Source organism: Annulohypoxylon maeteangense (genome assembly GCF_022496945.1).
Source record: "Annulohypoxylon maeteangense strain CBS 123835 unplaced genomic scaffold GGS22scaffold_36, whole genome shotgun sequence".
Taxonomy (NCBI): domain Eukaryota; kingdom Fungi; phylum Ascomycota; class Sordariomycetes; order Xylariales; family Hypoxylaceae; genus Annulohypoxylon; species Annulohypoxylon maeteangense.
In genome coordinates, this window is record NW_025953283.1 from 56,428 (window position 1) to 83,596 (window position 27,169).

Here is a 27,169-nt window from a genome sequence, read left to right on the forward strand (position 1 = left end):
ATTATAATATAATTTATACCACACGCATTCGTTTTAGAGTGTGTTGGAAATAGCGACGTGCAACGATCCATGTATGCGCGCCGGCGAGATGCCTTGATGTCTCATGGCCTTCTTTTCCGAACAGGTTAATCGTCGGCCAACTTCCACCACGGAGGTAGGTATTTATAGCATTCATCTAACAAGACAAGAATTTGTGTTCCATTCATAATTGTCCGCTGTGTCGAATATGTAACAATTATGAAGAGCATACCCACCGCGGTATTATCTTTCAACCCCTCAATGCTATTCATTGTACAACCCCATCCAAACATTTTCCAGGTATTAGAATTCAAGTTTCACGGCACGTATAACAAGGTGCTCTACAGGCAGAAGAAAAAAAAACCAAAAACAAAACAGGGGCACTTGAATTGCCTTTTATCATCTCATAGAAGTGTCCATCTCAGAAAGTCTTGTCTTGGTCAACACCCTCGCTTCATGAGACTCGGGGCTAATACATAAAACCAAGAATAGCATTTATTCGGGCCGCTATATTACCATTTTGCCAAGTTCACGATAAAGAATTTCTCGGGAGATCGAGATATCCCAAGATCTTATAAGCAGTAGTCAGCATCTTGAGACGTCTGCTTTTGTCACTCTTCTTTTCGACGCCTTTGAATTGAAATCTTTCGATGTCTCAATCCTGTCTCAGCATTCTCACCGATATTTCCGACGTTTTATTATTACATACACCCATGTGGGCAACGGCGCCACGTGAAAATCACGCTGAGGCTGGAGATAGTGCAAATATGCGACTGACAGCCCGGGCAACGGCTTCTCATGATTGGGACAACAAAAAGTTTCTAGCAAGGTTTACTGCGAAAATATCGCAAAATGGCGTGGTTTCGTTTTTGGTCATTATCTCGAGGGTCTAGGGAGATTCGGAGCTTCCTGGAGATTTCAGTAAAGGTTTAGCAACCGGTACACGAATAACTCAGCTGTTTTGAAGGAAGCTCAACTTTCAAATCTATTATATCGAGAGCGGGTATGGGGCAGAAGGTTGCCAGAATCGTATAAAACCTCGTAGGTGGACAGCGATGAGACCCCAATCGAACCTCCATCATCATCCTCGTTCTAAAACCCGAACAAAAAAGGCATGCCAACCTCCTTGAGGCATACACACCTACCTATTACTTAGCCTCATCACAAACCCCTTCCAATTTCTACCGCTTGCGGTCATTACCTATATAAGCCATCACGATCAGGGATCCATCTTTTATCTACCCTATCAGCCTCTAGTCGTTTGAGACGAGTCTAGATTGTCCGCGAGGGTCCCCATTTTCAGGGACAATCTTCTTGAAGAATTAGGGGTTGTATTTCGAGCGAATATGTGCACATATTACTACCTCCATTACCATCACTTAGCTCCTTGTACACGAGAAATCGAGTACGAGCTTCATTATTCTTTCTGTCCGAATTCAACAGCCGAATTCTCAAATTTGAGTTCTCTAGGTTCGATCGGCGCTGATAGTGGCGCTCACGACGAGCAGTGGACCCAGCAACCTTGCGAAGCGCTCACTTACGCCTCAGGATACAATACAACCAACGACCTGGATTATAACAACCCTTGTGTAGCTGGTGACTGCCTCATAGCACAGCAGTGTAGTTCTGGTGGTTGCAGGCTGGAAGATCTCGGCGGTAGTTGGATCTGTTGTCAATGCAATAGTAGGAGAAATACACTCAGGCTATGCATCCGACCATTGAGGAAGATTCCCGACGCTCTTTGTTACCACGCCATATGCCAAAATTGTCGTGCGGATCACAACTAAGGTTAGAAGGTGGCTAGAAGGGATCAAGACGCGAATGTGATGAGTACATGCGCCAGGCTAAACCTACGTAAACCAGTGGGAAATTCGGCGATACAGCTTCCGTCGTAAGAATACACATATATACGTTATTTTCTTCCTGACATTGCTTTCTTCTCTTCTTCTTTACCTACCTATTATCGTGGTGCTGGGAAGAAAATATGAGATGGGGCCAAAAGAGGGGGATTCGTAGGGCTATTGTAAGAGTGAAACCTGTATTAGAATTAAGAGCCAAGCTGGATTATATTGGTTGCATTATTGGGCTCTTCTATACGAGGTCGGCGACTTCGCCACGTGGGAGACTAGTATCTATGTATGACAAATTTTGATAGTTGCGCCCGTCGCAGTGAGGTCGCGAAGAATTTTATTCTCTATTCTAGAAGTAATCTGTCTTCCCGTGCGGATGTGGCTTCCCGAGCGATCCTACATCACCGCGCGCATATACCAAGCGCCCTCTAAACTACCTACCGTACCGTGCGGATGGTTGCTTACCTAGCCCAGCTCTCTGGGTCCTTCTCTATGTGGACCAGAGCGCCGGGATATGATTCGACCATAGTAGGCGAATACATCGAAACAAGAAGCAAATATTTGTATTCTCCCACGTGGATGTATATTCAATAAATCCATATTCGTCGACAACTAAGTCACATTGATCGCCGACGTTCAGATGTTCCTCAACCTAGCCAATTCACGATATACAAATGGAATTGAAGGAGAATTCAGTACGATTAGTTGTACACGACGTAAGTCCTCGAATTGGGGGACGCCCAAACCCATAAGATAAGAATCACCCATGTTGCATACCTACCTAAGGTAGGTAGCTGCTTGAGCATTCGTCACCGGAGTCTAGACAACGAATGGGACTTTATAATATTATCCCGGGCTTAGATCTATTCCACCTCCCCTTAAGGCCCAACGCCGGAAAAACCACCAAGACGCAACACGATCACATCATGTGCACAGAAACAGCTTATACACTCCGATGTGAGCACGTCGTCACCCGAACCCTTTATTGCTCGGATGCTCCTCCGCCATCTCGGCGGTCGTGCGAAGAACGGAGAACTTGTATTAGGGTTTTTCGGAATGCTGTACCTTGGCCGCCCCCACCGCAATTCGGAACGCGATGTCCTCTGTCAAATTGCCCATTCGAAAAACGTGGGGGTCATTGGAATTGTTGTTGGTGTGGTAAGGAGTGGAATAATCAAGGCGAGTTAAGGCGAACTCCCTTCCCTCAAATCGATCCTTTCTGCAACCTCTAATGTCGCCGCAGGTCGCTGTAGCTGTGTGATGATCATTGACAGGCAAGAGTATCGCTGCGGGCACATCTGCTGTGAAACATGCGAGGCGGCTACCGAGGTTCACTAGGGAGGGTATGTAAAGCCGCGGCGCAGCACGAGCTACCTTGAGCAGGCAGGCCGACGAGCGGAATAATGCAATGATTACGGACAAGTATGAAGAGAGAAGGCTCTGCGTCACAATTCGGATAAGGCCGTCGTTGGAGATGAAAGTGGCTGCCAGTCATAGATTAGTTTCGATGTACATCCAGTATAACTGTGTAAGATATGATCAATGTGGCGGGCCTCGATGAAAGCCCAAAAACAACATTTTGCGGGAACACAGGGAACATAACAGGAAGGTGATTTTAGTGTGATAACCTAGTCTTAGTGCCTTAATCAAGGACCAGTGGGAAAAGTCGCCGTGTGATACTATAGGGGGGAAGCTGAAGCCCGGACATCGGATTCTACAGGAAAAAAAGATGGTATTCGACCAACTCTAGCTACCTCTTGCACCTTTTTGGATTAAACGTATATATTATTTAGATACAAGATAGCCGGCCCCAATAATAGGTAGATTACATGGGTGGGTAGGTAGGATGACGGAGAAAGCTATTTTGAAAGGAGGCGGGTATGAAAAGAGTGCTGACGAATGGATGAAAAAGCAACGATTCTCAGCCAACCAAATCCACATACCTGGTTGTTGGACAATTACAGAACCATACATAACGCCAAGTTACTAGAACATTGTTGAAGTCTCAGTTATGAAAAGCAACTAGCTTGATCGCCCAGATCACGCGAGATCTATGTCCACAGGTCCCTGCTCGGCATTATACGGTGTCGTACATGATGCATATGGATCTGTATCAGGTAACCAATGGTGAACCTGCCTGGGAAAAGAAGGAAGAATAAGCATAGAGGATAGACCTGGCAGGAGCGCGAATATCGCGATTGGGCCACAGATTGCTGTAGGCGGCGTCATAGTCGCACTAATTCACACTGCTACCCGAGACAAGAGATCTGTACCGCACCCATATCAATACCCTCCCTCCTAGATCAGGGGTTACGCTCACCAATACGAAAGAGGGAGCTGCTGATTCTTGCCCACCCGAAGTCTCTTTCTTTTGACGTACTGCAGAGCTGAGGCTTGCTGTTTGTGATGCACTGGATGGAGGGTGATGCGTCTGCTCTTCATTGTCGACACAAGGATGATCGAGGCTGGAACTTGTGCGTGGGAGGTAAATCTCTAGGCTACTAGTGCTGATACCGCTGCCGGAGAAATACATAGGTTCTTACGGGTACAGGTAGGCGTATATAAAAGGCTTAGGACGTCCGAGGCTTGGGTGTTATGCCGCCCGGCCTGTCTCGTCTTCTCCGTCAAAAAGCTGGCCTCGTAGTATCGTGTTGTCTTCCAAAATCCCCTCTATCGAGAGTTGTTAGAAATGTGTCACGGGCACCCTCACTACCACCCCTGCTCCCACACGTCGGTGAAGTGGCTGTACTGCCCGGAAGCCATGTTCGATCTGGACACTGGATATGAGACACCCTGCTCGAACCCGATCTACTCGACGCCGCAGCCAACCAACATCGACTGCCCCCTGCAGAACTGCAATTTTAAGGCCCTGATGGGGAGCTGGAATTGCTGTGTATGTGGGAAGGGTCCCAACACTCAGGGATGGTGCACCGCGTTGAGCCATAGGATGGACTGGAATCCGCTCACGGGGCAAGTCGAGGACATGGAAGTACCATGTGGGCATGGGTGCTGCAGCTCATGCAGCCCATCTTGTAAGAAATATGAGCTCCTATTATCATTCGTACTAGAATAGGTTTTCCTAACAGTTCATAGCGACGTCGCGAGGCGCAAGTCCGGAGATATCGTTCGCGGACGTTCGAAAGGGGAAGGGGAGCCGCAAAATCCACGGCGCTGCGAGAGGTGCCGCCGGACACAAGCGAGGAACAACGTACGACTTCGGTCACAACAATGGGAGTTGTCCTCCTGTCCCCGAGGAAACTGAGCAGGTCACGGTACCGACGGTGACGGCTCTAATCTCTCGAGGATCCCGCCGGTCTAGCCACGATACGAACACCGAGTACACTAAGAAGCCAAAAACGCAGAGTGGGAAGAAGAAATCACATAAGGGTCGTGGGCATCATTGAGTGGTTTGGATATATGCAGGTAGCCTCTCTATGTCCCGACCGAGGAAGCTGAATAAAGGCCACATTTCGTACCGGATTCCGGATTGATAGTAGGCAACACTCGTTTGGTACCTATATTACCTAGTAAGTTACGGATGATGCTGGAGGCACAACGAAGTCTAGTACTCGTGGAGGACACCAGGTAGTTAATACGCGTGCACCCGCAGAAGGAAGAGATAAATAAATTTTGGTGAAACGTACCTCCCACTACGTCGCTTGATCATGAATAGAATTTGCCGATTAACACTTTAGATGCTTCTAGATTTATTGATCGTTATCCACCTAGACACCTAGCGAGTAATAGCGGAACATTGTATTGAAAACGAAACTTCCAGTCACGTCAGTGATCTAGTCAAGAGCAAGACTATCGGACTTTCTCGTCAAAACTCACCATCGTCAGCAATTGGTTGGCGTCACCTGAAAAGAGCCATGGGGATTCATTCATTAAAATCACTAGTCTCATCCTCAAACATTTCGAAGGTTGGCGGGAGTGTAGACCAGAAATTTGAAGCTAAACTAGGTAACTGAGGTCACCATTGCTCAAAGCAATTAAGGGGCAAGAGTCGTGTTGACATTTAACGTCCGCCGGCTGAGACAGAGACTTATTCTCTTTCGTTATACGCCGCAGACTGGATCAGAAACCCTTGGTCGCGGACTACTGCAGATTCAAGGTTCATGAGTGACGACGTAAAGCGAGACGAAGCCTATCGCCGCGTAAGTGACTAAGGATTCGGCTGTATGTATAGACAAACCGAAATAGGTTGAAATATACTGTACCTACCTACCTAAGTATGTAATAGGTATATATATTTAATTGCTTGTCTGTCTGCTTACCGTATCAGCTACGCATGTACGTTAATAGGGTGCGGTCTCTAAAAAGATGTAAAAATGAGCGAATATGCCTACCTGCGTACCTAGTACCTAGGCGCACAGAACGCCGACGATATCTGGGCTCGGTGCTTCCTGACTCGCACCGGCATGTATCTGGTAAATAAATATTAAGTCTACCGGCGATTCAGCGGCGTCCCCGGAAACGGTCGTTCGTTTAATCTTAGCACCCGGGCCGGGTCTCGTGGCAATTTGGTTATAGCCTAAAGAGTCGAGGGGAATCGGGGGGAACCTAGAAGTCCATGTGGGAGAGAGGGTTGGGGTACTGTACAATATGGTACAGTTCATACATCATCATCTTCAAATTACATACCTACCCATGCAGCCCATGCCGTCTCAAGACCGCCAATGATACCCTAGGGTGGTATTTAGTTTACCTTACCGCCACGTGCTCAACCTGCAGGTCTGACGAAAGAAGCGAGATAGGCTGGACGGGACAGGGGCCCCCTTGACCATGTGTTTTGCAATTGTTAGCGATCCAAACTCCCGAAGGCGACGAGGGGTTATCCTTTAGGTCTGGTTGGTGGGCTGATGACCATATTAATTGTGATAGCTGGCTTTGCATGTGTGATAATATATGACATGCTTTATTCCATCTGCAATCGTAATTCGCGTGTCATCACATACCTACCTATGCAACGCTAAGATGCTCCGATTAGAGTCGAGCCCATCTCTTACTAAGGTATTGTTGGATGGGCTTTAGTTTTTATTTTAGTTTTAATTCTAAACAATCTTTTTTGGCTTTTGATTCGCCTGAGATGTGGCGTTCCTCGGCGGATCGACGTGACGATCAGCGGGCCACGTGCTAGACTCCGCGAAGGTCCTTGCTATCAAAAGATGGCGAGGGGAGGAACCTTGCAATTGCAAGGCAAATACCCAGATACGTTAGCTAAACTGATCAGTTTTCCCACATTCCCACATGCCTCCTCCGGGATCCCGAGCCACAAGTTCACGATCCTCACTAGCTAGCTTCCACATACCCGCTTAAGCAACTCAGCGAGCTAAGATGACTTACAGCGGAAGATCAGTGCGGTTCGTATTGTGCATACCTACCTAGTAGTAGGCAGATAGGTACGTAAATATGTAAATACATAATTGACAAGTACCTACCTAGTGTACCTTCTTGTGCACGGTACAACGCGCTAACTGACCAAGTGCGTACATATGTCCGTAGCTTCGCGCACGATGGCCATGGCGGCTTCTCGGTGACCTGCTTTTAATAGTTCAATAGTGCGGTCACCGGGTTGCATGATCAGCATAATCTGAGCTGGACAGAGATGTCGGGCGGAATCCTGCCGTAACTCCGCAGGGTAGGTTTGGGATAGTGGAATTGCTCAAGCGTTCTTTTTATCAACGGTAATACATTCGTTACCTGCTAGATAGATATGTAAGTAGCAATTAATAAAAGGCCTACCTAAGTAGGTAGGTTTGATTTTAAATGTGATGCTAGATTGCCATTCGGTCCTCTCGGTATCCCTCCTTCACTGAATCACATATTTTTCATCCCGACAAAGGTCTCCCTTCCCTCGCGACCGTTGCGACCGTTAAGACGGGGATTGTCGAAACGACACGCGAGGCCATGCAGGCTGCAGCCATAGCACTCTTGAAACTAAAAAGGCGGCTGAAGCCCCTAATAAGACAGGGTAGACTTAGCTGAGGAATAGCCTGGGATAGCCTGGGATAGCCAGAGAACTGCCTGGGAATTGTCTAGGGATACCCTTGAAGCTTTCGATCAAACATCCCAAGCATCCCAAATATCCCCATAAAGCAAGGCTTCTTAAGCGTGCTGAACGTGCTGGGCTACCCTAAACTAGCCTGCTAGCTTCTTTCGATTGAGCAAAATGCGCCATATCTGCTGCTGACTGCATGCGTACATGCAACCCTGATCCGTCGAGCCATGTGGCCTCCGGTAGTGCAGCGGGAGAGGTTGGAACTTTTGAGGAGTCGAAACCGGAATCCTTCCCAGGAAAGAGTAAGTCAGATGTTTGAAAATATCACATCAAATATTCCAATAATCTTGGTCTGAGACGATGTTAGACACTGTCATTTTTATATAAACGGCCAACAGGGATTACCTAAAAAATGTCTCTGACAGATCTACTTGGCAGTTATGATTAATTTCGAAGTAGATAGGTAGGTAGGTAGGTAATTATGAATATTGTCAAATATTCCCAAGGTTCTACCACCAGATCACTCGGGCAGGTAGATACCTACTAGTAGGTGCAGTAGCATTCATAAAGTATCTGCTATTACTTTGTAGTAAGTATGTACCTAGGTACTACATATGTAAATGCAAATACTTATTAATAGTATATTCAATGTTGCTATGCTGCTATGGTACAACTTATGTACAGCGTTATGATCATTGATGATCTATCAGCTTCTCGCAAGGTTTAGTTTCTAAGGTGCGAATTAATACATAGTAGCTACCTGTACTTACCTACCTACCTAGTACCTACCTGTTAGGTAGTAGCAGGCTGGGTAGCACAATTAATACTACCAATCCACGAGCGGACTGCACCTCCCATCACCAATCCCTTTCCTTTTCTTCCCCCCCCTCTCTAATTCGCGAACCCCTATTCCCCAACCTGCCCGCCTGCCAGCCTACCGCGAGCCTGCTTACCACCTACCTCTAAACTTTTATCTTGCGCCACATACATGATTGCATACCAATCTACATTTTCCTTCCAACCTACCTACGACCTTGAACAATTGCATTGCTCGATAACGACGTACAACGTACGAGAACTACTTTCAGGTACCAAAGTAGCCAAGCTTGTTGAGCTCGCATCTACGGCGTACAGCGTACATCGATCTTATCCCGGCTTCGTCCGCCCATCCTTGTATAGCGCCGTTTCGAACCTCGATCCACCACCCACCACACTGCCACTCTGACACACCCAGTCATCATCATCAATCGCCATTAAATCTGTCGCATAACCCTTCAGTCATTACTCAGGGATAGGGAAGAAAAGAAACAAAAGTCGGGCATTTACCAGATAGAAAACAAAGCAAGAAAAGAAGCAATGCCAACTTCTTTAGACTCATCTCGCCCCATCATGGCACCCTCCACTGTAAGTATTTCGTAACCCTTTTCTCTTTTTTTCTTCTCTCTCTCTCTCTCTCTCTCTCTCTCTCACGTCTTGGCTCTTCGTCAGCATCGTCTATCCCTCCCTTCTATGTGCGCTTACGTCCAGGCACCGAAATAAAGGTTTTCATTGTAATAGCATCGTAACCCTTAACTCGCATTCGCCATTCGTCATCGCGAAAATCGATCGCGGGAAGTTTGTAATGCTGACGTATTTTCTCTAAAAATGCAGATCGGATCCAATCGCGCCTCGGCGCGCTACAGCACGTATAGCACAGCACCGTCGTTGGCTGCGACGGTACAGACGACCGACTCTGCACAGGCCGAGATCCGCGACATCGAGAGTGGGCTCGCGCGTATGGAGAATAAGGCCTTGTCGCAGCAGCGCGTCGTCCTGACCGAGGAGAAGTCGGCCAATCTTAACAAGCTTGCACTCGGAGCGAAGCTTGATCGTGCCCTCGACCGTCGCATGACGAGCCAAGATGCCGTCATGAGGCCCAGGAACAAAAGCCTCAATGAGAAGGGAGACCCGGAGAAGCAAGCATAAAACATAAAAACCTACGACAACCCAGACGAAGGAAGTAATCGGATGTATGTATCTACGGGAGGAATTGAGAAACTAGAGATGATACCATGCGGGAGCGACGACTCTAAGTTGAAGTCTTTTCTATCTTCTCATCGCCGTTGCTCTCCTTGAGCCAGCCAGTTCTTGTATAAGTAGACCCCGATGAGCGTATAGGTCATTTTTTCACATCATTGAAAGCTAGGTAGCCGTGTTGGTTCTTCTCTTACTACGGGAGTCAGAGCCAAGATTCTAAGTCCGTTGGACGGGGCGATGTTGGTCAGTTGGTCTTAATCAGACGCGGAAGACAAGATATGTCGGGATCTTTCTTACTTTTGCTCGTCACTAAGCGGCATATTGGAGGTCTGGAGTTCGTCTCCACCAAATTGTGGTTATTATTAGAAGGTCAAGGTGTACGAATAGCATGAATGTATATGCATGCTGTAGATGTCGAAGAACACCACGGGTGCGGGGCACATAAATTTAGCTACAAGGCAATTTTTCATCACGGCAAACAGTTTCTTTGCGTGTGAAATTGATTGATCTCTCTTGACCCCCACGATACCGCCCAGCTTGATTTCATTTTGAAGGAATTGTCAAAAATCGGAAGCACAGAAATCCATACAAGGCAATCTATAAAAAAAGGTCCTACCAAGTAACTCCTAGAACACCTTTAGAGCATGCCGAGAACACGGCAGGTTCTCTTCATAAACTTCGTGGTATAAAGAGTACAAGAAAATCAAAATTACCGCAAAAGGAGTTGGATATCACGAGCTACCCTTTTCTCCCAGTTTTTCATTGATGTCCTTTAACAATGCCACCAGCTCACCCTCGTCACCCTCCATCTCCAGACCTTTGCAAACCCATTCTTTAGCTTCACTCAGCCGTCCCATCTCAGCAAGACACTTGCCACGCCTCCACCAAGCCTTGGAGTTGCCGACACGTTTGGCCTCAACGCTGGCTTCGGCATCCGAGGCACCCTCGGCCCAGCTCTGGAGGGCCATATGGGCCTGCGCGCGGTTAGCGTACAGCGCGGCGACCTCCTCGCGTACGAGCTGCTGCGGCTCCCATAGGGGCCGCGTCAGCGCCATCTGTAGGCCTAGGCTATAGAATTTGACGGCCTCGGCATGCTTCCCCTTCCGGTACTCGCCGTTGCCGCTTTCCCGCAGCTTGCTCACGTTGGCGGACCGCTTCGGGTTTACGGGCACCGGGGGTGGTGGGATTTGATTCGGGGTCTCAAGCGCTAGAAGTGATCTATGTAGCGTGTTGAGGGAGGCGAGCTCGGCTTGTAGCGCACGAGAACTCGAGGGTGTCGTCAGCGCCTTGGTTTGAGGGTCTATCTGCAAGGGCAGCATGGTGAATGTTTCAAGGTCAGACGACATAGTTGCGATGTTCCCGTCGATTGGGATCCGGCGAAGCTTGAGAAGTATGGAAGAGGTGTTTTCGTTGGTGGACAGTGCCTATAATACTTATAGCTTTGCGACGAACTCGAGTAGCGTAGGTTTTCGGAAGGTATAGATCAGGTAAATAAGCGGCCAGGTATCGATGACAGTTATTAGTTGAGCAGATGAGTAAAGCGAAATTTGTATGACAAGTCGTAGAATTATTGCAATTGATGCGATTAATGTAGTAATGGATTAATGAAATCTGGCGACTTTCAGTTGGTTAGGTAAGTACTTAATAGTGGGCATTCTTTTAGCTACATGTAGTATATGCATATCGATAAGATACCACCTAGCAGAATTCAAGGTTGACAAGCATACTATTACCTAGTACTATGTAGGTAAGAACGGTACGTGCTTAGGTACCTAGGTACCTTTAAGTAATATAAAATTCCGAAAAAGGGATATGGATATCCATTGAACAATCCGAAATTGAATATCTCATGTGGAACTTACTACCACAGGCAAACCTAGTAGGTACCTAAACTCCGCTACCCTTTTCTACCTAGGTACCTACCTTTTCCTGTTTTCTACCTACCTACCTACCTACCTAGTACCTACCTAGATACTCAGCCATCCCTAGCAAGGACCTAGAGTATGTAGGATACACATCTCGATCCAGAGTCATTTCACAGTCGTTGAGGCTATTGAAACTGCCGAAACAACTTCCAGTCTCAAGGGAATGTATTAATCCAATGAACATAATCGTTCTCACCGTGGATTCAACAGCTACTATTGGTGTGGCTAAAAGAGTGTGTTGGCAGCAACATGATAACATAGTCTTCTCCCTTCACCTGCCGATAAATCGACGTCGACATCGACATCGGCATCGAACAATCTGAACCACTATTACCCGACCTACCTACCTGAGCACTTAGGTAGGTGCTTATGGATGTGGATGTCTTAAACCCTTCGATGTCTAGGTGTGTAGGTATATACCTAGATTCAAACCTATTCCGCCACGTCAACCCTTTTGACGAACGTTGGCCTCGGCCTCCAGCCCTCCTCGAACATCTGCGAGACGAAGTAAAGATCGTCTTCCCACACCAAAGGTGCTAAATTCTGGTCCTCTGCTGTCAACGTTTGTTAGTCCCACAGCCCAATCAACTAGGAATTAGACACACCCCTCTCCCCGACACTATATATAACGGGGCTCTCACCTCTTTCCTCGTATGCCTCTCGCGTTTCGATGAGTAGTTCTCTTTCTTCGTATTCCAGTTCGCCCCACACTACCTTTTCCATCTTCTTCTTTTCTTCCTCCTCATTGGATTGCTTTTTCTCTTTCATCTCGTTAACGTCTCGTTTATAGTAATGCCAGTGGCTCAGGATTATATTCGCCGCTTCTTGGTGCCTTTCGACAAATTTTTCAAGGTCATATGGTTGATTCTAGCACTTGGTTAGCGAAGAAGATGGCAAATGGTAAATTACCACTGCCGTTATCACCTACTTGGTCCAAATTGTTATCTCTAGCACGACGGAACCGATCCCTAGAGGTGATAGATACTTCGTGCAGTAACATGAACACGGTAATGTAAATAATGAAAAAGTCTCGCGGGTTCTTACTCGCCATCATCTTCCAGAGCCCGTCGAGCACCAACTTTCTTAGCGTTGTAAGTACTACCTGGTGTCCGAGGGAATCGAATTGCGCCGGTATCATCCGCGGTATGCATACCTTTCCATTGTACGGGCACCCCTCTTCATTCACCGGCTCCATGTCAAGTTTGTCGTCGCCCACGAGAATCGCCGATCCAAGCATATTCCCTATCCCACCGAATAAGTGATCAGATCAGATACGTGGGATGAAAGATGAGCACTAACGTGTCGCAAACCACAGGCAAAAGTACTGCGTGAGAAACTGCAAATGGTTTACCTCATCTCCTTTCTGTTGGAGGGTGCACTTATCGGGAGTGGATTCTTAGTAAAGGTACGACGAGTCGGGTGGGTTGATGATCTCACGATGAGCTTCCTATGGCAATCCAACCTATACTTGGGTTAGCGTACAGAATACCATTTCCAGGCAGAGAAATCTCATTCTCTATAGAGGCTATAAGGTTGGATATTATAGATTCCGTGTGGAGTGGGAGATGGGAAGTGGTTACTAACGCTGCATTATACGTTCTTCGCACCGAATCATCGACGTGGTGGTCGTGGTCGTCGACGTACTCAGCTACTGCTATCAGGGCATAATTAGTGACATACTTCGAATACTGCCGAGAAGTCTCCCAGATATTGGCAAGTGCGTAAGGCTCGATGTTGATTCTCCTCGTAGTTCCCTGTGCATCAACCCAGCACTTCCAGGTCACGTCCCCGTTAATGGGCCTAAACTTCCTAACGGAAAGTTCCAGTGGTGCTTTACGACATCCGATTACTATTTTTATTGTACGGATTTCATCAGTTTCCCAATCTCGCGGCCCAAGATCTTTCATCTTGACTCCAGACCATCGTTTCGTCAACCCCAGACCGCCATCGCGATAAAGAGTGACTTCGGCGAGCTTCCATCGTAGACATGGAAGCCTATGTACGACTTTCTTCGATTCCGGATTTACGTTCTGGCACTTTAGGCATTCGCCGTCTTCGTTTTCTGGGTCCGCATCGCACTGGTTCAAATGTGAGCCTAGGGCACTTTCGTGGTATCAGATAGGATTGCCGGTGGACATACTCTTATTTTCTGCATACGACATCGAATACATGCCAATAATTCAAGTCAGCGGAGACGATACGTCGGCCTTGTTTACGGTGGCAGGAGGGGACAAAAAGAATAGGATAAAGAGAACACCCACTTTTAACTTCCGAGTCTTGCTCGTCTGTGTACGAGCCTCTCCGGATAGATGGGATCGGGTGCGTCTTTCAGGTCGAGACGATAGATCCCTCACGTCAGCGGCAATCTCGTCGACTATCTGAGGACCTATATAGTCCCAAGAGTTCTTTTCCAATGTTGGATTGTCTCCCCAGTGTAAGCTGGAAGCTTGGGCTTGGTCATCGTAGATGTGAGGCGTATCCGCCTTTTGCTGCTCGTGGTGGTAGTTAGATGCCTGCGCGGACCCATTATAAGGGTCGCCGTCTTCTGCCGGTTGCTGGCTCTCAGATTGCTCCGGATTCACCATAAGCCAATCTTCATATTGGTCACCCATCCTGTTCCTAGGTCTTGATAAGCATGGAGAATCGGGTCCGAACGGTTGTGGTCCTTGCCGGGAGGTGTTGCCACCCAGATATGGTTGATCCTCCGCGATCAGGTTTGGCTGGTCCACGGGCTCGAAAGGCTGGTGTAAGGGATAGGTACCGAAGGAGTGGGTCGTGACACCTGAGAACGGCACCAGGCAATCCCTCGACGAATTCTCGTGCGGCAAGTTTTCGTGCGCGGGTAGGTAAGAGACTGGTTGGTGACACATTGGGTATGGCGGGTTACTATAGACTAACAAATCCGGATGATTAGGAGGCCAGCTGTACGCATTCGAGTCTAGAGTCTGTGGAAGGGTTGTGGAAGACAAGGCGAAGTGGTTCCTTGGTTCTGACACGGTCAACTCTCCATTATAGTTAGGGGGATCCGGCGGTACGGTATATTCCCATTTAATTTCAGGGAAGCCGTGACTAAAAGCATTAGGTCCGCCTCTCGTTTCGGTGGGGGAGATAGAGGCCGCGGCGGTAACGTCGGCAGCGGTGCTCTCCCTTTTCCTGAACGAGGATCTGGCCAATGGTGAGGACGATGATGACGACAGAGACAATCTTGGCCCGTACCTCTTAGATTTATTGGCCTTCGTGATCCGTGAAGAGGGAGAAGAGGAAGAACTGGGGCTATAGTTCGCTGGGGGAGGGACGGATGCGATCCGAGGCCGCTTTCTCGCCTTACATGACGTACGGTCAATTAGCATAACCCCGGTATGAGGAGTCAAGCCATATGGGTCGGAGGGGACTTTACATTTTTGGAATCGGGCTGTAGGGAAGCGACGTCGGTTCCATTCATCATCATCATCATCATGGTCTCTCTACCTATCTAACAATGATCTGATCTCATTCCCCGGGCAGCCCAGGCTGACAACGAAACGGTGGTCCTAGGACCCCCGGGTGCCCTGGGTGGGTGGGTGCGCGTGTATCGAAAACTGCCGGTTTCTTTCAGTATTCTGCTGTATTGTACCGTCACACTCACCTCGGCCGGTGAAAAACAGTGGCGCAGGGGGTAATCGTTGCTCTCAATTGGAAACCGGTGAAATGACTGTGTAGCGGAACCAGTCGTAAGGATTTGCTGGTCTGGTAATACCATAATATGCGTACGGGTTTCTTGCCCGGTCAGCTTATTCTCTCATCACAGGAAGGACGCAGAGTACGATGGGTTTCTAAGGAGTCAATATCATAACCCTTCCTCACCGGATGAAAAAATAAAAAGTCAAAGACTGTTGCTTTTGGACGATCCCTGAGCCGGATAAGTCGCGCAGAATTTCCGCATATGATGGCTTGACGTTGCGCGATGATCCGTGGCAAGACGTAGTGAGAAGTAAGCCGATGCATCATCCAGACATGCGTATATACCTGGTACATAACAAGCAATGGTTTTTTTAACCAACGAAACCCCCCAGCTCCTCAGCCCCCCTCTTCAGTACCTGTAGTTATCGGCCAGTCTGTACCGATGTAGAAAGACCAACAATTTCCACCACACCGAGAGCGAGATAAAAGCAAAAAAAAAAAAGAAAAAGAAAAAAGAAACCAAAAAAGTCAAGCCACTACTGCATATATCATCAGCCACTCGTCTTCAAGACAATACATTTCCCCGCCGACTAGACGCCTCATCGACCCTATTGCTGGCTCCAGTCTAATATTCCCATTCCCATATTGATACTAGTTTCTATGTCGTGTACCGCGGCCCCCCCAAATGAAAATACATGGGTACATTCTAACGTGCAATAGCAAAACCCGGTAAATCAGCAGAGAGAGAGAAAAGGCTGTCTCGCACAGAAATGCTGCAAGCTTATCTTGGTTTGTGCATGCTGATAGTCACGAGAATTCCGGTTACCTAGTAGCTGGCCCTACCCTCAGCCCGGTTGGCAAATACCTAGGTCCTAGGTCCTACCATAGCTGTTGGAGTTGGAGCTCCTCTGCGGGTTATCGTCATAGATTCTCCCATTCATCAGGCAAGCTATGAATGCAAATACATATAAACTCGAGAGAACTACTGTTGAGTCGAAATCATCCTCGTCCTTCATTACTATTCCATCGGCCAATGCTGATTCGCACGGGGCTTCTGCCGTGTTATGCGCTATCCTCAGCTGAGGTCCGTTGCGATATGCGTCGCCTCCTTCACCGGTTGAACTCTGATCATACCATCGACCAGGTCCGCGCATCGCCTTTACTAGTAGCCTCATGCGCGATCGACGTGAATAGGACGAATCAAAATCGTCCGCATTCGCAATCCCGTTAGGCGCTCCCCTTGGAATCTTTTCCGAGAGGTGAATTTCCAATTAGTCGAGCTTTCCAAGGGAATCCTTCTCCCATCTTAGTCTTGCCTCACGGAGATGGGTGTCCTTTCCGGCTTTCCCGGTGCTACGTCAGACCAAATGGCTGTTCGGGCTCGTGGGGGAGGTGGTGTGAAGGAGTGCAGTACGCCTTCGGCTCGAGCACTTAGGGCCTAGGTACCGTGTATCATATTTTCTTTTTTTTTTCTAAAAAAAAATCTTATTTTATCTATTAGTTGAGCGGCTGTTGACTTAAGCAGGATGAATCACCCTGACGAGGTCGATCCTGTTTCCTAACATCCGGAATATGCTAATTTGGACCACCTACACTACGTTGTGGTTCATACACCGCCGGATTCTTCGTCATCGTTAAGATAAGGGAAGAGCGGTTCCCGATGTAGGTTGGACGAGACGTTACCTACCTGACCAAGAGCTCATGAATGAAGCCGGCTTTCATGAGATGAGAATTCGCTCATCCGCCTAAGCCGCTATTAGGCATCGCCCTGTACCCTCCATCCCGTCTCCCGCGGCGACAGCCTACCTTTCTCGAAGGAGTAGTAGTCTATCTTTACAGCAATGCAGATTTTCCTTCCGGGAATTGGCCCGATGAGACCTCGAGAACCGCTCTTGTCGTTAAGTGTTACCACATCTTTCAACGCCTCGTTTGTATGTCTTGCTACGGACTATCAGGTAATTCATGCAAGGTTAACGCGATTGTTCTCTCCTCGCTTCGTGGCTCAAATCCAAGACTTTAAATTTCATGGAAGAAGGTGTCCGTGGAACCAATAACGAGTAATATAGAGCATATGTTTGTGTCGTAATTATATCGTTGTGTCGCAGATAGTTCGAAAGGAGTGATTAAAGTAATTCCCGTTATAAGTCGAGAGGATGGTGATGCTCTTTCTCTTCGAGGTTCGCATCTATCATTTTGCTACGCGTAGAAGTTCGAATCAGAGAAAAAAATGACTGCTCACGTACTTCCGCTCGTTTCTGAAAGCCTTGCCGGCCTGCAGCCCTGGATGCGCCATGAGGAGCATGGCCTTGCCGCGGAAGACTTGTCCCGGCAGCAAAGCAGCAATCCCAATCCATCTCAGCAGCTACCTAGTTTTATCGGTGGCTCTCTCAACTGGTCTAGACTCGATTCGGCTGAGAAGCAAGTACACCGCCTAGAACTAAACGACTCCGGTATTGCCGAGATAGAACAGGCGTTGGAGGCGTTCCACGGCAAGTCTCTCTTAGTAACACAGTTCTAACCTGCGGTTTTCAGCTAACAACCGTATAGAGTTAGAATTAGATGGTGACGAGGTAACACGAGAGCGGTTCCCGCTGCCAAATCTCAAAGATCAACTTGAACAATGTGCTCTCGGGGTTCACCGTGGTAGTGGGCTCTGCATCATCCGGGGGCTGAAACCGGAGAAATACACGATCGAAGATAACATCGTTCTATTTCTCGCACTTTCGAGTTATTTCGGGGAGGAGAGGGGTATCCAGAACTCCAAGGGTGATATGCTATGTAAGTTATCATATATCGTATTTACTCCCGTCGCTCGCTGAACAGAATGGAAGCCCATGTTACGGAGTCTAAATCATGGACTGCACCAAAGGAGAAACGCCACGGCATACACACCAATGATAGATTAGTAAGTACCTAAGCGGCTCTCATCATGCAAGAGGAGTACATAGTAGTAAGTAGGCACCGCCGCCCAAGCTGACACACATTAGCCTTTCCATAACGATATGGGATGTGAAGTCCTGGCGATCCAAGTCCGCGACCGCGCTGAAGCCGGTGGCCGCACCTGCGTAGCGTCCATGACAGACATCTACAATGACCTACTGCAGTCGAATCCTTGGGTAGTGCGTGCTCTCGCTAGGCATGATTGGCCGATCCAGACGTAAGTAAAACTCCAAATCCAGATTTCATGAGGAAAAGACCTATTCCAGGATACAGCGTAGCTCACACTCCCGGCAGAAGCTCGCGAAGAGCGGCCTCTTTCGTCCTATCTCCCCTCTTAGAGTATTATGCCGACAACCTGCTAATTTCGATGGACCCTGCTCGCATCGGACCCCACCCGTTATCCCGAAGCGGATCGATTCCACAACTCACAGTAGAGCAGCGTGAGGCTCTCTCCGTGCTTCAGAATGCAGCTCACAAGCATCAGCTACAGCTTGAGACTCAACCCGGGGACATAATCTTCCTCAATAATTTAGCCCTTCTACATGCTCGTGAGTCGTATCAAGACAGCGTGTCTTCTTCGAGGCATTTAGTACGGCTTTGGCTTCGAAATACGCGATTGGGATGGGCAATCCCCCCATCTATGATAATGCCGTGGAATGCGTCTTTTGGAGATGGAGCCCAAAAAGTAATGAACAGATATTATCCCATAATGCCAATGCCCGAGTACATGGAATGTAAGTACTCAAACGGCACGGCAGCATTTGTTGCCGATGGCGATGGCGATGCCGACGACGATGACGACGACGATGACGATGAAGATGGTAATAAGGTTATCACGAGAACTACAGAGAAAGATGTTGATTTAGAACGTAGAGAAGATACTTAGTGGGAAGGTCCCTTTTGTTTAGTCGATACTTTAACTCTGCAGATTAGGTATCTATATCTAGGTACCTTGGGAGAGATGAAATTCCGGGCTGGTAGTGTTGTGATGGTTCACGAGTTATGACATAGAGCGTCGAGAAGACAATGTCCAGACATTATTTATGATTCACGTTGTTTCATTAGGTACCTACCTAGACATCTAGGTTAGATATTTTCCAAACGAGCTTAGCGATTTGTATCTGAATAGAAAGTTAACGATTGGATCTTTGATGGCAATGTAGCTTAACTACCTTAATTACCTAGTAATTGTCTACCTACTTTTACATTTACAACATTGATGTCTTGTACTTTCAAAGTTCGTGCGATGTGTCTACTTAATCATACCCCCAATCTTCGCGATTTTTTTTTTTTAAAAAAAAAGCCAGCTATCCTCAACTCGTAGGTAGCTTTAAACGAAAAAATATCTGTCTTTAAATATCGACATTTACAAAACCTATTTCACCCGCAACATCGGACTTAGATCAAACCTCTTATTTGTGGTACTGTCAACAACATGATCGGCAACTTAACTTGGATACGCAACTTCCCGGGCGGCAAGGAAACGTCACGAATAATTGGAAGGAAAAGGTATCGTTGTCCACGATGCCAATTACAAAACAACTTTATTCTAAAGGATGCTTGCCAAGACAACAAACTCACCTTGGGAGTTGACATGAATTAACATGAATCCATAACGGCGCCGGAGATTTCTATTTCTGAGTCAGCTCCAAAGTTACTCACCTCCTTGATGATATAATAGACAAGGGTATTCTAAGGCATGGGAGGGTGAAGTAATTCCTATTGTGAATGGTTACCCACCCCAACTAGCCCAATTAACCATTGACATCGGCTTCAATACCCATGTCCATCATCGGCACCATCTGGCACATGTAGGATACCTGGGTACTTCCCAGCTTTCCTACTTGCCTATAACCTAATACTAGGTACATAGTAAAAAAAAAAAATCACTTTATCTTCTGTTTATCGAATGATGATGAAAATGCACGAGGTTTCGAGTTGTATAAACAGATAATACATTATGGCGGTACCTTAACATTGAGGTTTATAGGTATAGTTTTAGTTGTTAACTGATAGGAGTAAGGAAAGTAGGCACCTACTTACCTAGGAGGTTAATAGAAATTTTTTATAATGGCAAGCAAAGGCTTGATTTTGAAATATGACCGTGGTTTAGTATGCTTTATTAATGATAATAAATATCGAGGTTAAGAGTAGCGGTATTCGGCAATGATTATTTTAATTCGATGTAATAGACATGTAGTCTGTATTGACCGGAAATATCGCAACAAATGTAATTAATCGTCAACAGTTACATACACAGTCTGTACTATGTAAGAGCATAACCGAACGGATGCTACGAGATATTAACTATTATCGTGATTACAGGACGGGCTCGGAGCATGGTTATGGTCAGTGTGGATAGCTCGGAATAAGTAGTAATCTCTATTTACGGAGCCGGCCGGTGCTAGTGAGGGATAGCTAGATTCCCACACTTTCCCGTCTCCGTTCTAGTATGTTGTAGATAATATCGGGTTTCAAAAAGAAACGAAACTAGAAAAAAAGAACGCCACGGATTTTAGTCCGCAATTGGCATCTTGGTGATACAAAGGCATTGAGGGCTAAGTTGAGGTTGAAGAACAGTCAGACGGGTACAGCTGCAGACCGGATCCGCTCCCAAGCAATGAGAATCATCTAGAGCGTCACGGATGCGCTTATCACGTCTCCTGAAAATATTATGCGCGGAAATAGACAATTTCTCAAACACTCTTAGGCTTGGCTTACCTAATACATAGAAATGCCTAGTAATGTGCAGAATCCGTGCAGAATCCGAGCAGATTGAAGATATGTTGCTTTTGTCTTCCTTGTAGTCTTGCCAGCCTTATCTCGGTTGACCCAAAAATCAAAATTCACGTCATGCACGAATAGAAAATGACGGAAAATGACGAGAGAAAAATCTCGCATTCAAGGGCATCCCCAGTGAAATGGAAGATTTTCAATCCAGGCAAACCGGTCTGGGAGTGTTTGCGCAAGGGAAGCTCGACGATCATGCGAAGTGATGCGAAGTGGGTAAAGAAGGATTGCAAATCGCGGAAGATCATTATTAATCCCGTGCTATTCATTACCTACCTAGGCAGATGAGACCCAAGACAACCTAAGATAATCCAAGAAGTTCGGGTCAGCGACAGGTCCGACTTTTAATACACGGCGGCAGCTGGGCACTTGGGGAGAGTCTTGGGAGAGTATGAAAGAATGACGATTGGCTGGTTCCTTGGCACCTTAGGTAATTACATACCTACCTAGGTACTAGGTACCTACCTAGTAGTAGCTAGGTAAGTTATTCAGTAGGCTAACAAGATTAAGACGCAGTATACAAGAAATCTTGGTGCAATTATGCGTATCAAATTTGTATCAGGACGGCGCCGAGAGTTAACGTCTCATAAAAGCGATGCTGCGCCTCGTCCAAGGTAAAGCTAGCAAACTGGGAAGTCCCACTAAATAATCTTGGGAACCATTTTTTAGTTCTCGGCAGACCGCTACCAATCCTAGCAACGCCCCTGAGATCGACAGGTACAAGTAAATAGCGTCAACCTAAACGGGTACTAAATGGAAAAATACGAGCCTTCGCTACGTTCAGCCTTTAGAAGGCATGTCGGTTATATATGTGAGTTTGAGCGTTATTAAGCGTACAGGATACTTGTCGAGCAACAATTTACCTAGGTATCTAGTAGTTACGAGTGCCATATGTTATACTATATCTCAAAAATAATGGAAAATAAATACGAATCGTTAAAGCTGCTCTAAGAATATTGTTAGTAAAGTTCTAATAGTATCACATGTTTTATATAAAAACTTCGCGAAAAAAACAATGTGTGCGCGTAGAGAAACAGTGGTGGTCAGCACCTTGTTCGGATGGAATCAAGAGAGCCCCCTTGCTACCCCTGTCAATCTACCATCTACCCGCAAAAACCCCAGTATTAACTAATCTACATCGGTGCATTTTTGATAGAAATGGCCAATCAGATGCTTTGTTTAAGCAACTCCATAAATCGGAACCATTTTTAATCTCTCCTGTTCAACTGGGAAGCTGTTAGGGACCCCTTCAGCCCTTCTCCTTTACTGATATCTCCTGCCATGTACCGTTCTGTCATTCCTCCGTTCCATTCTTCCCTTTTTTAAGTCGAAGCCCTTCATCCTTCGTGCTAGATTTTCTCTCTCTTCAAGAATTCTCTTTTCTAGCCTTTGTAATTGCTTGGCATTTGGGGAAGGACGCATTCCAACTACGTACACTCATTGATACAGCCGTCGACTTATAATACACTCTTTTGCTACAACTATTATATCATTCAGCCTCGGCATCTAAGAGGAAAAGAATAGCTAGAGAACGGGATATCGTTACGTCATTCCAGAGCTCGATAAGACACTATTGGGAGGGTTCATTGAACAGATCGATTATTCCACACCACATATCATCAACCAAGCGATCCCGGAGATCACAAGTAATTTAATTAGGTCAAGATGGGTTTCTTACGATCAGCTATTACCACGTCGCTGGTCCTTACCAGCAATGCTGTCGCATTGGATCCCATTATTATGAAGGTGAGTGAGCATAAACTGAGAGGCGGCGGTGATGTCTTGTACGGTCATAAGACTAACATATTCATAATGACAGGGGTCGAAGTTCTTCACCAAGAGTGGCGATCAATTTTTCATGAAAGGTGTGGCTTATCAGCAAGAGGCTGGCGGCGGTCCCAGTGGCAGCACAAACTCCAAGAACAAGTATGTGGACCCTCTGTCCGACGAAGACACTTGCAAGCGTGATATCCCGCTGCTTGAGAAGCTGGGTGTCAACACTATTCGGACCTACGCCATCGACCCGAAGGCCGACCACAGCGCGTGCATGTCATTGTTGGACAAGGCTGGCATCTACGTTGTTGCCGACTTGGGCGAACCTGCCCTCTCCATTAACCGCGACTCGCCTGCGTGGAATGTCGAATTGTTCGACCGCTACAAGGGTGTCGTTGATAACCTTGGCAAGTACGAGAACGTTATCGGCTTTTTCTCTGGTAACGAGGTTACCAACAACAACACGAACAGTAAGTGGCGTCGTGATATCCAGTATCTAGCCTGGTCATGGAGTGGATCTCGAAACGTAAACAGGACTGGTAGTATCTGAGCATGTGCTGACTTATGCGATTGTAGCCGACGCCTCTGCCTATGTTAAAGCTGCCACCCGAGATGTAAAGAAATACATTTCTGACAAGCAGAAGAACGGCGGCCGATGGATGGGTGTTGGGTACGCTGCGAACGACGATGCCGAAATTCGTGCCAACATGGCCCAGTACTTCAACTGTGGTGAGCAGGAGAGTGCCATTGACTTCTGGGGTTATAACATCTACTCCTGGTGCGGCAAGAGCAGCTTCACTGAGTCGGGTTACGACGTACAGGTCAAGTTCTTCTCTAACTTCTCCGTTCCCGTGTTCTTCGCTGAATATGGTTGTAACGCACCCGGCGGAGCTGAGGGTCGTCTCTGGGACGACACTACCGCTCTTTACTCCAGCCAGATGACTGGTGTCTTCAGTGGTGGCATTGTATACATGTTCCACCAGGAGGAGAACGACTATGGTGAGTCTATTTTTTGCCGTCTGATTGAAAAGCTTGAGGTCTAACATGTGTGTTCGTAGGTCTGGTCAAAGTTAGCGGTAACTCGGCAACTCCCATGAAGAACTACAAGGCTCTGCAGTCCAAGCTTGCCGACGTCAAGCCCTCTTCTACTTCTATGGCCGCTTACAACCCAACCAACTCTGCCGCTGCGTGTCCTGCCATCTCTGACAACTGGAAGGTTGCTGGCGCTCTCCCACCTACCCCTGACAGTGATCTCTGTGATTGCATGGTTAAATCGTCGTCTTGTGTCCCCTCGGATGATCTTGCTGCGAAAGACTATGGCAATATCTTCGGTTACATCTGCAAGAACGACCCATCTGCTTGTGCCGGTATCAAGCACGACACTGCGACTGGCGTCTACGGCCCCTACGGTATGTGCAATGCTAAGGATCAGCTGGCACATGTCCTCAGCGCCTACTACAAGAACCAGAACAGTGCTTCGGACGCCTGCGACTTCAACGGTGCCGCGAAGGTTGTATCTGCCAAGACTGACTCGAGCTGCGAATCGTCCTTGGCTAAGGCCAACTCCGCTGTTGCCGTCGCTGCCACGGCTACCGCAGGTTCAGCTGTTACTTCGTCCACTGGCGGATCTAGCGAGAACGCTGCTGCCCCAGCATCCGTCCGTATGACCCCCTTCCTCACTATGGGAGACATGGCCGTCGGTCTTTACATGATGGTGGCTATGGGCGTCGGTGCTGGTATGGTAATGTTGTAAAATGTTTACTTAGTGAGGTTGGATATGCCTGGCTATCTGGTATCGTAATATCTAGATGGTCATATTGGCATAATTATATTGAGTGGTAGAATTCGTGGATGAAACCCTCGTGCAATCGGTTCGTGTTCGTATTGACAAGGCCTATCTCTATTGTAATCAGTACTAGATTTTGCAGGCTCTCGACTGCTCTCATCAATAGACTAAGATAGCAGAAAGTCATAAAGATCGCTGTATCGATATAATGTTGTCTTATGAGGGTATATGGCGTATTATTTATAGCTTAAACGTATTAGATGAAACTAGTTGCTTGAATCAAGTCTGGAACATATTGATGGAAAAAGTACCTTCATTTTTTATGTCTGATTCTTTCTCGCACTCAGGTAACGGGTGCTTTGCTCCTATTGGCGCATGCTATGCGTTGTGTATGGTACGATGTTTCTGAGGCTGGTAAGGTACTTGTCTAGATGCAAGGAAAATAGGTACCTAGTTAAACCCTTTTGAAAAAATATATATATATATATTTGGTGATATATTTTTCAAAACAGATGCTATGTGATCTGTACTGAACAGCTAATTGGTACCGTACATTTGATTAATCCATGTGGCGACTTTTTGCGCAACAATTTCACTGTCATCTAATACACTGATGTTAACTTCTTACTTAATCTGCCAGGGAGATTTCTTTCGTTTGAGTGCTTACTTATACAGAATGCATGTGGAATATTGCCTTCGTCCACTATTAACCTTGTACGGTCGATTTGCTTTTCCCTCGTACGGATGAAGGCATCTCGGTAGTGGCTTGCTACCCAGTGGTCGTGTTTCTTTTTATTGTCATATGTTAAAGGTCGGAAATTCTTGCGCAAATCAATGGGAGAGAAACTTACGCCGAAGAAAAAGAAGAACTTTGGTACAACTTTGTCGTGGGCCTTGGCATCGTGGGCGATCTCCCATAACTCGTCGTCCCAACAGTCCTCACCGATAACTTTCATCTCGTCCATGCCCATGTGAAGCGCCTGCCACACGCCGTCACGACTCTTGAGCCAACGCGTCGTTATCTCTGCAGCATGAGTCGGGAACCTCATGACCTTGCTCACGATCCAGTGGAGGGTACTCTGGGGAAGCAGATGCAGAAATGTCTGTGCGATGCGGTACGCGTTGTCGCCGAGGACCGGTGTCCGGCGTAACAAGTCGAGTTTCTGTCCACTTGGAGAGCTTGAGATATGGTGGATGGTTGGGAATAGGAGGATGCCAGAGGTGAGGTTTAATTGCGGGGCCAGTTCTTGGTTCCGGAGTAGCCGGTGGAAGAGCTCGAGGGCAATGTAAGCGCCTACGGAATGTCCTATGAGTAGAACTTCGTCGTAGGGTTGTCCTTTTCGCGAGCCCGACTCTACGCGTAGCTGGCTAAGTGCAGTGAGGGAGTACTGGATCTGATATTCTAGGTCGTGTGGCTTCCTCTGTTGCGTGAAGGGCTCATGGTCGTCATCACGAAAACCTGCCAGATCTTGACCATATATCTGAAAACAGCTAAGTTGTTGTGAGATTGTCTCATCTAGGAGCCCTCGAAGAGTTGATAGGAATGGTTCGTAGTAGTCAACAAGGCCTGGGTTCCCGGAGATGAAAAATATGAGGATGTTACGGGATTGCGACTCGTCAACTGTGTTGTCATTAAGTTGTCTAGGAGGAAAGCTTAGACAATGGGGGTTGACCATCGTCACGACCGATTTAATGATTTGGAGGATATCATGAGTTAACAATAAAGGGCATAATGTATCTCGTACCTAACAGGCCTTCCCTATATTTTTGTTTATATAATTACTAGAGTACTTAACCTTACCTAGGAACTTAGAAGACACGAGCTACCCGTGCCACAGCTCATCCTCACTTCTTTAAGGTCCCTTGGGAATTTCAGCCACAAACAACACTTTTGTGGCTAGTTTCCGAAGATATACCGAATCATGAGGGTAGATTTGTACCTATGTACCTTCGTCACTGGATCACTGATTTAGAAACATCAAACGCAAGTTGTCATCTTCGTCTGCTGGAACCCCTAGCGAAATGTTCGCGTGATCTGATATTAGTAAGTCAGTTGGCCATCGTTGGTCTATACCTTGCCATAGGTGTGTAGATATTGTACCTAGGCTGCTAGGTACCTGCTTGGTACATGAGCTTGCACTTTCTTCGCTATAATATACCTAGGTATGTACCTAGTAATGTTCACCATCACGTGAGTAATTATCGACTGAGTCAAAGATTGGAGGACCTGGAATAGCAGATTACACAGACACGAGGTAAGTACAAAGTATCCAAAAACCCCACGTCAGTCGAACTTACCCACCATACATACCTAGGTACCCACGTAGCTACTAGGCTGCTAGGGATAAGCTGGCCATAATCTTGAAGCTTGGGGTTGAAGGTCTTGCATTGCGTCTCATCGCATCATCGA

At 47.0% G+C, this 27,169-nt stretch overlaps 9 protein-coding genes across 9 annotated transcripts; 6 read left to right on the forward strand and 3 right to left on the reverse strand.

Moving 5' to 3' along the window:
• The first annotated feature begins 1,234 nt into the window (after positions 1-1,234).
• Positions 1,235-2,011, forward strand: GGS22DRAFT_102977 (uncharacterized protein). The gene has a single exon (XM_047957731.1). It carries the CDS (start codon positions 1,365-1,367, stop codon positions 1,803-1,805), a length of 441 nt encoding a protein of 146 aa, XP_047813731.1. The 5' UTR covers positions 1,235-1,364; the 3' UTR covers positions 1,806-2,011.
• Positions 2,012-2,508: 497 nt separating this feature from the next.
• Positions 2,509-3,516, forward strand: GGS22DRAFT_176483 (uncharacterized protein). The gene has a single exon (XM_047963416.1). It carries the CDS (start codon positions 2,699-2,701, stop codon positions 3,098-3,100), a length of 402 nt encoding a protein of 133 aa, XP_047813732.1. The 5' UTR covers positions 2,509-2,698; the 3' UTR covers positions 3,101-3,516.
• A 684-nt stretch (positions 3,517-4,200) lies between these two features.
• On the forward strand, positions 4,201-5,639 carry GGS22DRAFT_103003 (uncharacterized protein). The gene is made up of 2 exons (XM_047957732.1): positions 4,201-4,900; positions 4,962-5,639. Exons 1-2 carry the CDS (start codon positions 4,558-4,560, stop codon positions 5,270-5,272), a joined length of 654 nt encoding a protein of 217 aa, XP_047813733.1. The 5' UTR covers positions 4,201-4,557; the 3' UTR covers positions 5,273-5,639.
• A 3,603-nt stretch (positions 5,640-9,242) lies between these two features.
• GGS22DRAFT_103051 (uncharacterized protein) lies at positions 9,243-10,225 on the forward strand. The gene is made up of 2 exons (XM_047957735.1): positions 9,243-9,273; positions 9,397-10,225. The coding sequence occupies exon 2, from the start codon at positions 9,514-9,516 to the stop codon at positions 9,832-9,834; it is 321 nt and encodes a 106-aa protein (XP_047813734.1). The 5' UTR covers positions 9,243-9,273; positions 9,397-9,513; the 3' UTR covers positions 9,835-10,225.
• On the reverse strand, positions 10,226-11,499 carry GGS22DRAFT_103040 (uncharacterized protein). The gene has a single exon (XM_047957733.1). It carries the CDS (start codon positions 11,229-11,231, stop codon positions 10,617-10,619), a length of 615 nt encoding a protein of 204 aa, XP_047813735.1. The 5' UTR covers positions 11,232-11,499; the 3' UTR covers positions 10,226-10,616.
• A 458-nt stretch (positions 11,500-11,957) lies between these two features.
• GGS22DRAFT_176501 (uncharacterized protein) lies at positions 11,958-16,007 on the reverse strand. The gene is made up of 10 exons (XM_047963417.1): positions 15,208-16,007; positions 15,027-15,133; positions 14,072-14,975; positions 13,951-13,983; positions 13,395-13,888; positions 13,248-13,272; positions 13,110-13,188; positions 12,739-13,052; positions 12,452-12,677; positions 11,958-12,364 (listed from the first exon to the last, which is right to left on the reverse strand). The coding sequence occupies exons 1-10, from the start codon at positions 15,265-15,267 to the stop codon at positions 12,243-12,245; spliced, it is 2,364 nt and encodes a 787-aa protein (XP_047813736.1). The 5' UTR covers positions 15,268-16,007; the 3' UTR covers positions 11,958-12,242.
• Positions 16,008-17,566: 1,559 nt separating this feature from the next.
• GGS22DRAFT_198490 (Clavaminate synthase-like protein) lies at positions 17,567-19,813 on the forward strand. The gene is made up of 6 exons (XM_047966144.1): positions 17,567-17,959; positions 18,018-18,248; positions 18,302-18,375; positions 18,458-18,627; positions 18,705-19,231; positions 19,596-19,813. Exons 1-6 carry the CDS (start codon positions 17,698-17,700, stop codon positions 19,628-19,630), a joined length of 1,299 nt encoding a protein of 432 aa, XP_047813737.1. The 5' UTR covers positions 17,567-17,697; the 3' UTR covers positions 19,631-19,813.
• A 2,629-nt stretch (positions 19,814-22,442) lies between these two features.
• Positions 22,443-25,169, forward strand: GGS22DRAFT_176506 (carbohydrate-binding module family 43 protein). Its single transcript, XM_047963418.1, has 4 exons — positions 22,443-22,946; positions 23,020-23,443; positions 23,550-23,972; positions 24,032-25,169. Exons 1-4 carry the CDS (start codon positions 22,866-22,868, stop codon positions 24,724-24,726), a joined length of 1,623 nt encoding a protein of 540 aa, XP_047813738.1. The 5' UTR covers positions 22,443-22,865; the 3' UTR covers positions 24,727-25,169.
• Positions 25,170-25,248: 79 nt separating this feature from the next.
• Positions 25,249-26,556, reverse strand: GGS22DRAFT_103206 (uncharacterized protein). The gene is made up of 3 exons (XM_047957737.1): positions 25,611-26,556; positions 25,427-25,547; positions 25,249-25,361 (listed from the first exon to the last, which is right to left on the reverse strand). Exons 1-3 carry the CDS (start codon positions 26,433-26,435, stop codon positions 25,297-25,299), a joined length of 1,011 nt encoding a protein of 336 aa, XP_047813739.1. The 5' UTR covers positions 26,436-26,556; the 3' UTR covers positions 25,249-25,296.
• Between the last annotated feature and the right edge of the window lie 613 nt (positions 26,557-27,169).

Excerpts from the sequence above, each read along its gene's own strand:
- GGS22DRAFT_102977 (XM_047957731.1), top strand. The coding sequence starts at position 1,365 with ATGTGCACATATTACTACCTCCATTACCATCACTTAGCTCCTTGTACA.
- GGS22DRAFT_176483 (XM_047963416.1), top strand. The coding sequence starts at position 2,699 with ATGGGACTTTATAATATTATCCCGGGCTTAGATCTATTCCACCTCCCC.
- GGS22DRAFT_103003 (XM_047957732.1), top strand. The coding sequence starts at position 4,558 with ATGTGTCACGGGCACCCTCACTACCACCCCTGCTCCCACACGTCGGTG. Across the intron at positions 4,901-4,961 it reads CAGCTCATGCAGCCCATCTT|CGACGTCGCGAGGCGCAAGT; the intron begins GTAAGAAATATG and ends AACAGTTCATAG.
- GGS22DRAFT_103051 (XM_047957735.1), top strand. The coding sequence starts at position 9,514 with ATGCAGATCGGATCCAATCGCGCCTCGGCGCGCTACAGCACGTATAGC.
- GGS22DRAFT_103040 (XM_047957733.1), bottom strand. The coding sequence starts at position 11,231 with ATGTCGTCTGACCTTGAAACATTCACCATGCTGCCCTTGCAGATAGAC.
- GGS22DRAFT_176501 (XM_047963417.1), bottom strand. The coding sequence starts at position 15,267 with ATGATGATGATGATGATGAATGGAACCGACGTCGCTTCCCTACAGCCC. Across the intron at positions 15,134-15,207 it reads TACAGCCCGATTCCAAAAAT|GCGAGAAAGCGGCCTCGGAT; the intron begins GTAAAGTCCCCT and ends ACGTCATGTAAG. Across the intron at positions 14,976-15,026 it reads AAGGCCAATAAATCTAAGAG|ATCCTCGTTCAGGAAAAGGG; the intron begins GTACGGGCCAAG and ends ACCATTGGCCAG.
- GGS22DRAFT_198490 (XM_047966144.1), top strand. The coding sequence starts at position 17,698 with ATGACTGCTCACGTACTTCCGCTCGTTTCTGAAAGCCTTGCCGGCCTG. Across the intron at positions 17,960-18,017 it reads GGCGTTGGAGGCGTTCCACG|AGTTAGAATTAGATGGTGAC; the intron begins GCAAGTCTCTCT and ends ACAACCGTATAG. Across the intron at positions 19,232-19,595 it reads CGACGATGACGATGAAGATG|TAATTGTCTACCTACTTTTA; the intron begins GTAATAAGGTTA and ends TTAATTACCTAG.
- GGS22DRAFT_176506 (XM_047963418.1), top strand. The coding sequence starts at position 22,866 with ATGGGTTTCTTACGATCAGCTATTACCACGTCGCTGGTCCTTACCAGC. Across the intron at positions 22,947-23,019 it reads TGGATCCCATTATTATGAAG|GGGTCGAAGTTCTTCACCAA; the intron begins GTGAGTGAGCAT and ends TCATAATGACAG. Across the intron at positions 23,444-23,549 it reads TACCAACAACAACACGAACA|CCGACGCCTCTGCCTATGTT; the intron begins GTAAGTGGCGTC and ends ATGCGATTGTAG.
- GGS22DRAFT_103206 (XM_047957737.1), bottom strand. The coding sequence starts at position 26,435 with ATGGTCAACCCCCATTGTCTAAGCTTTCCTCCTAGACAACTTAATGAC. Across the intron at positions 25,548-25,610 it reads AGTTCTTCTTTTTCTTCGGC|AAACACGACCACTGGGTAGC; the intron begins GTAAGTTTCTCT and ends GACAATAAAAAG. Across the intron at positions 25,362-25,426 it reads TCCACATGCATTCTGTATAA|ATGACAGTGAAATTGTTGCG; the intron begins GTAAGCACTCAA and ends TCAGTGTATTAG.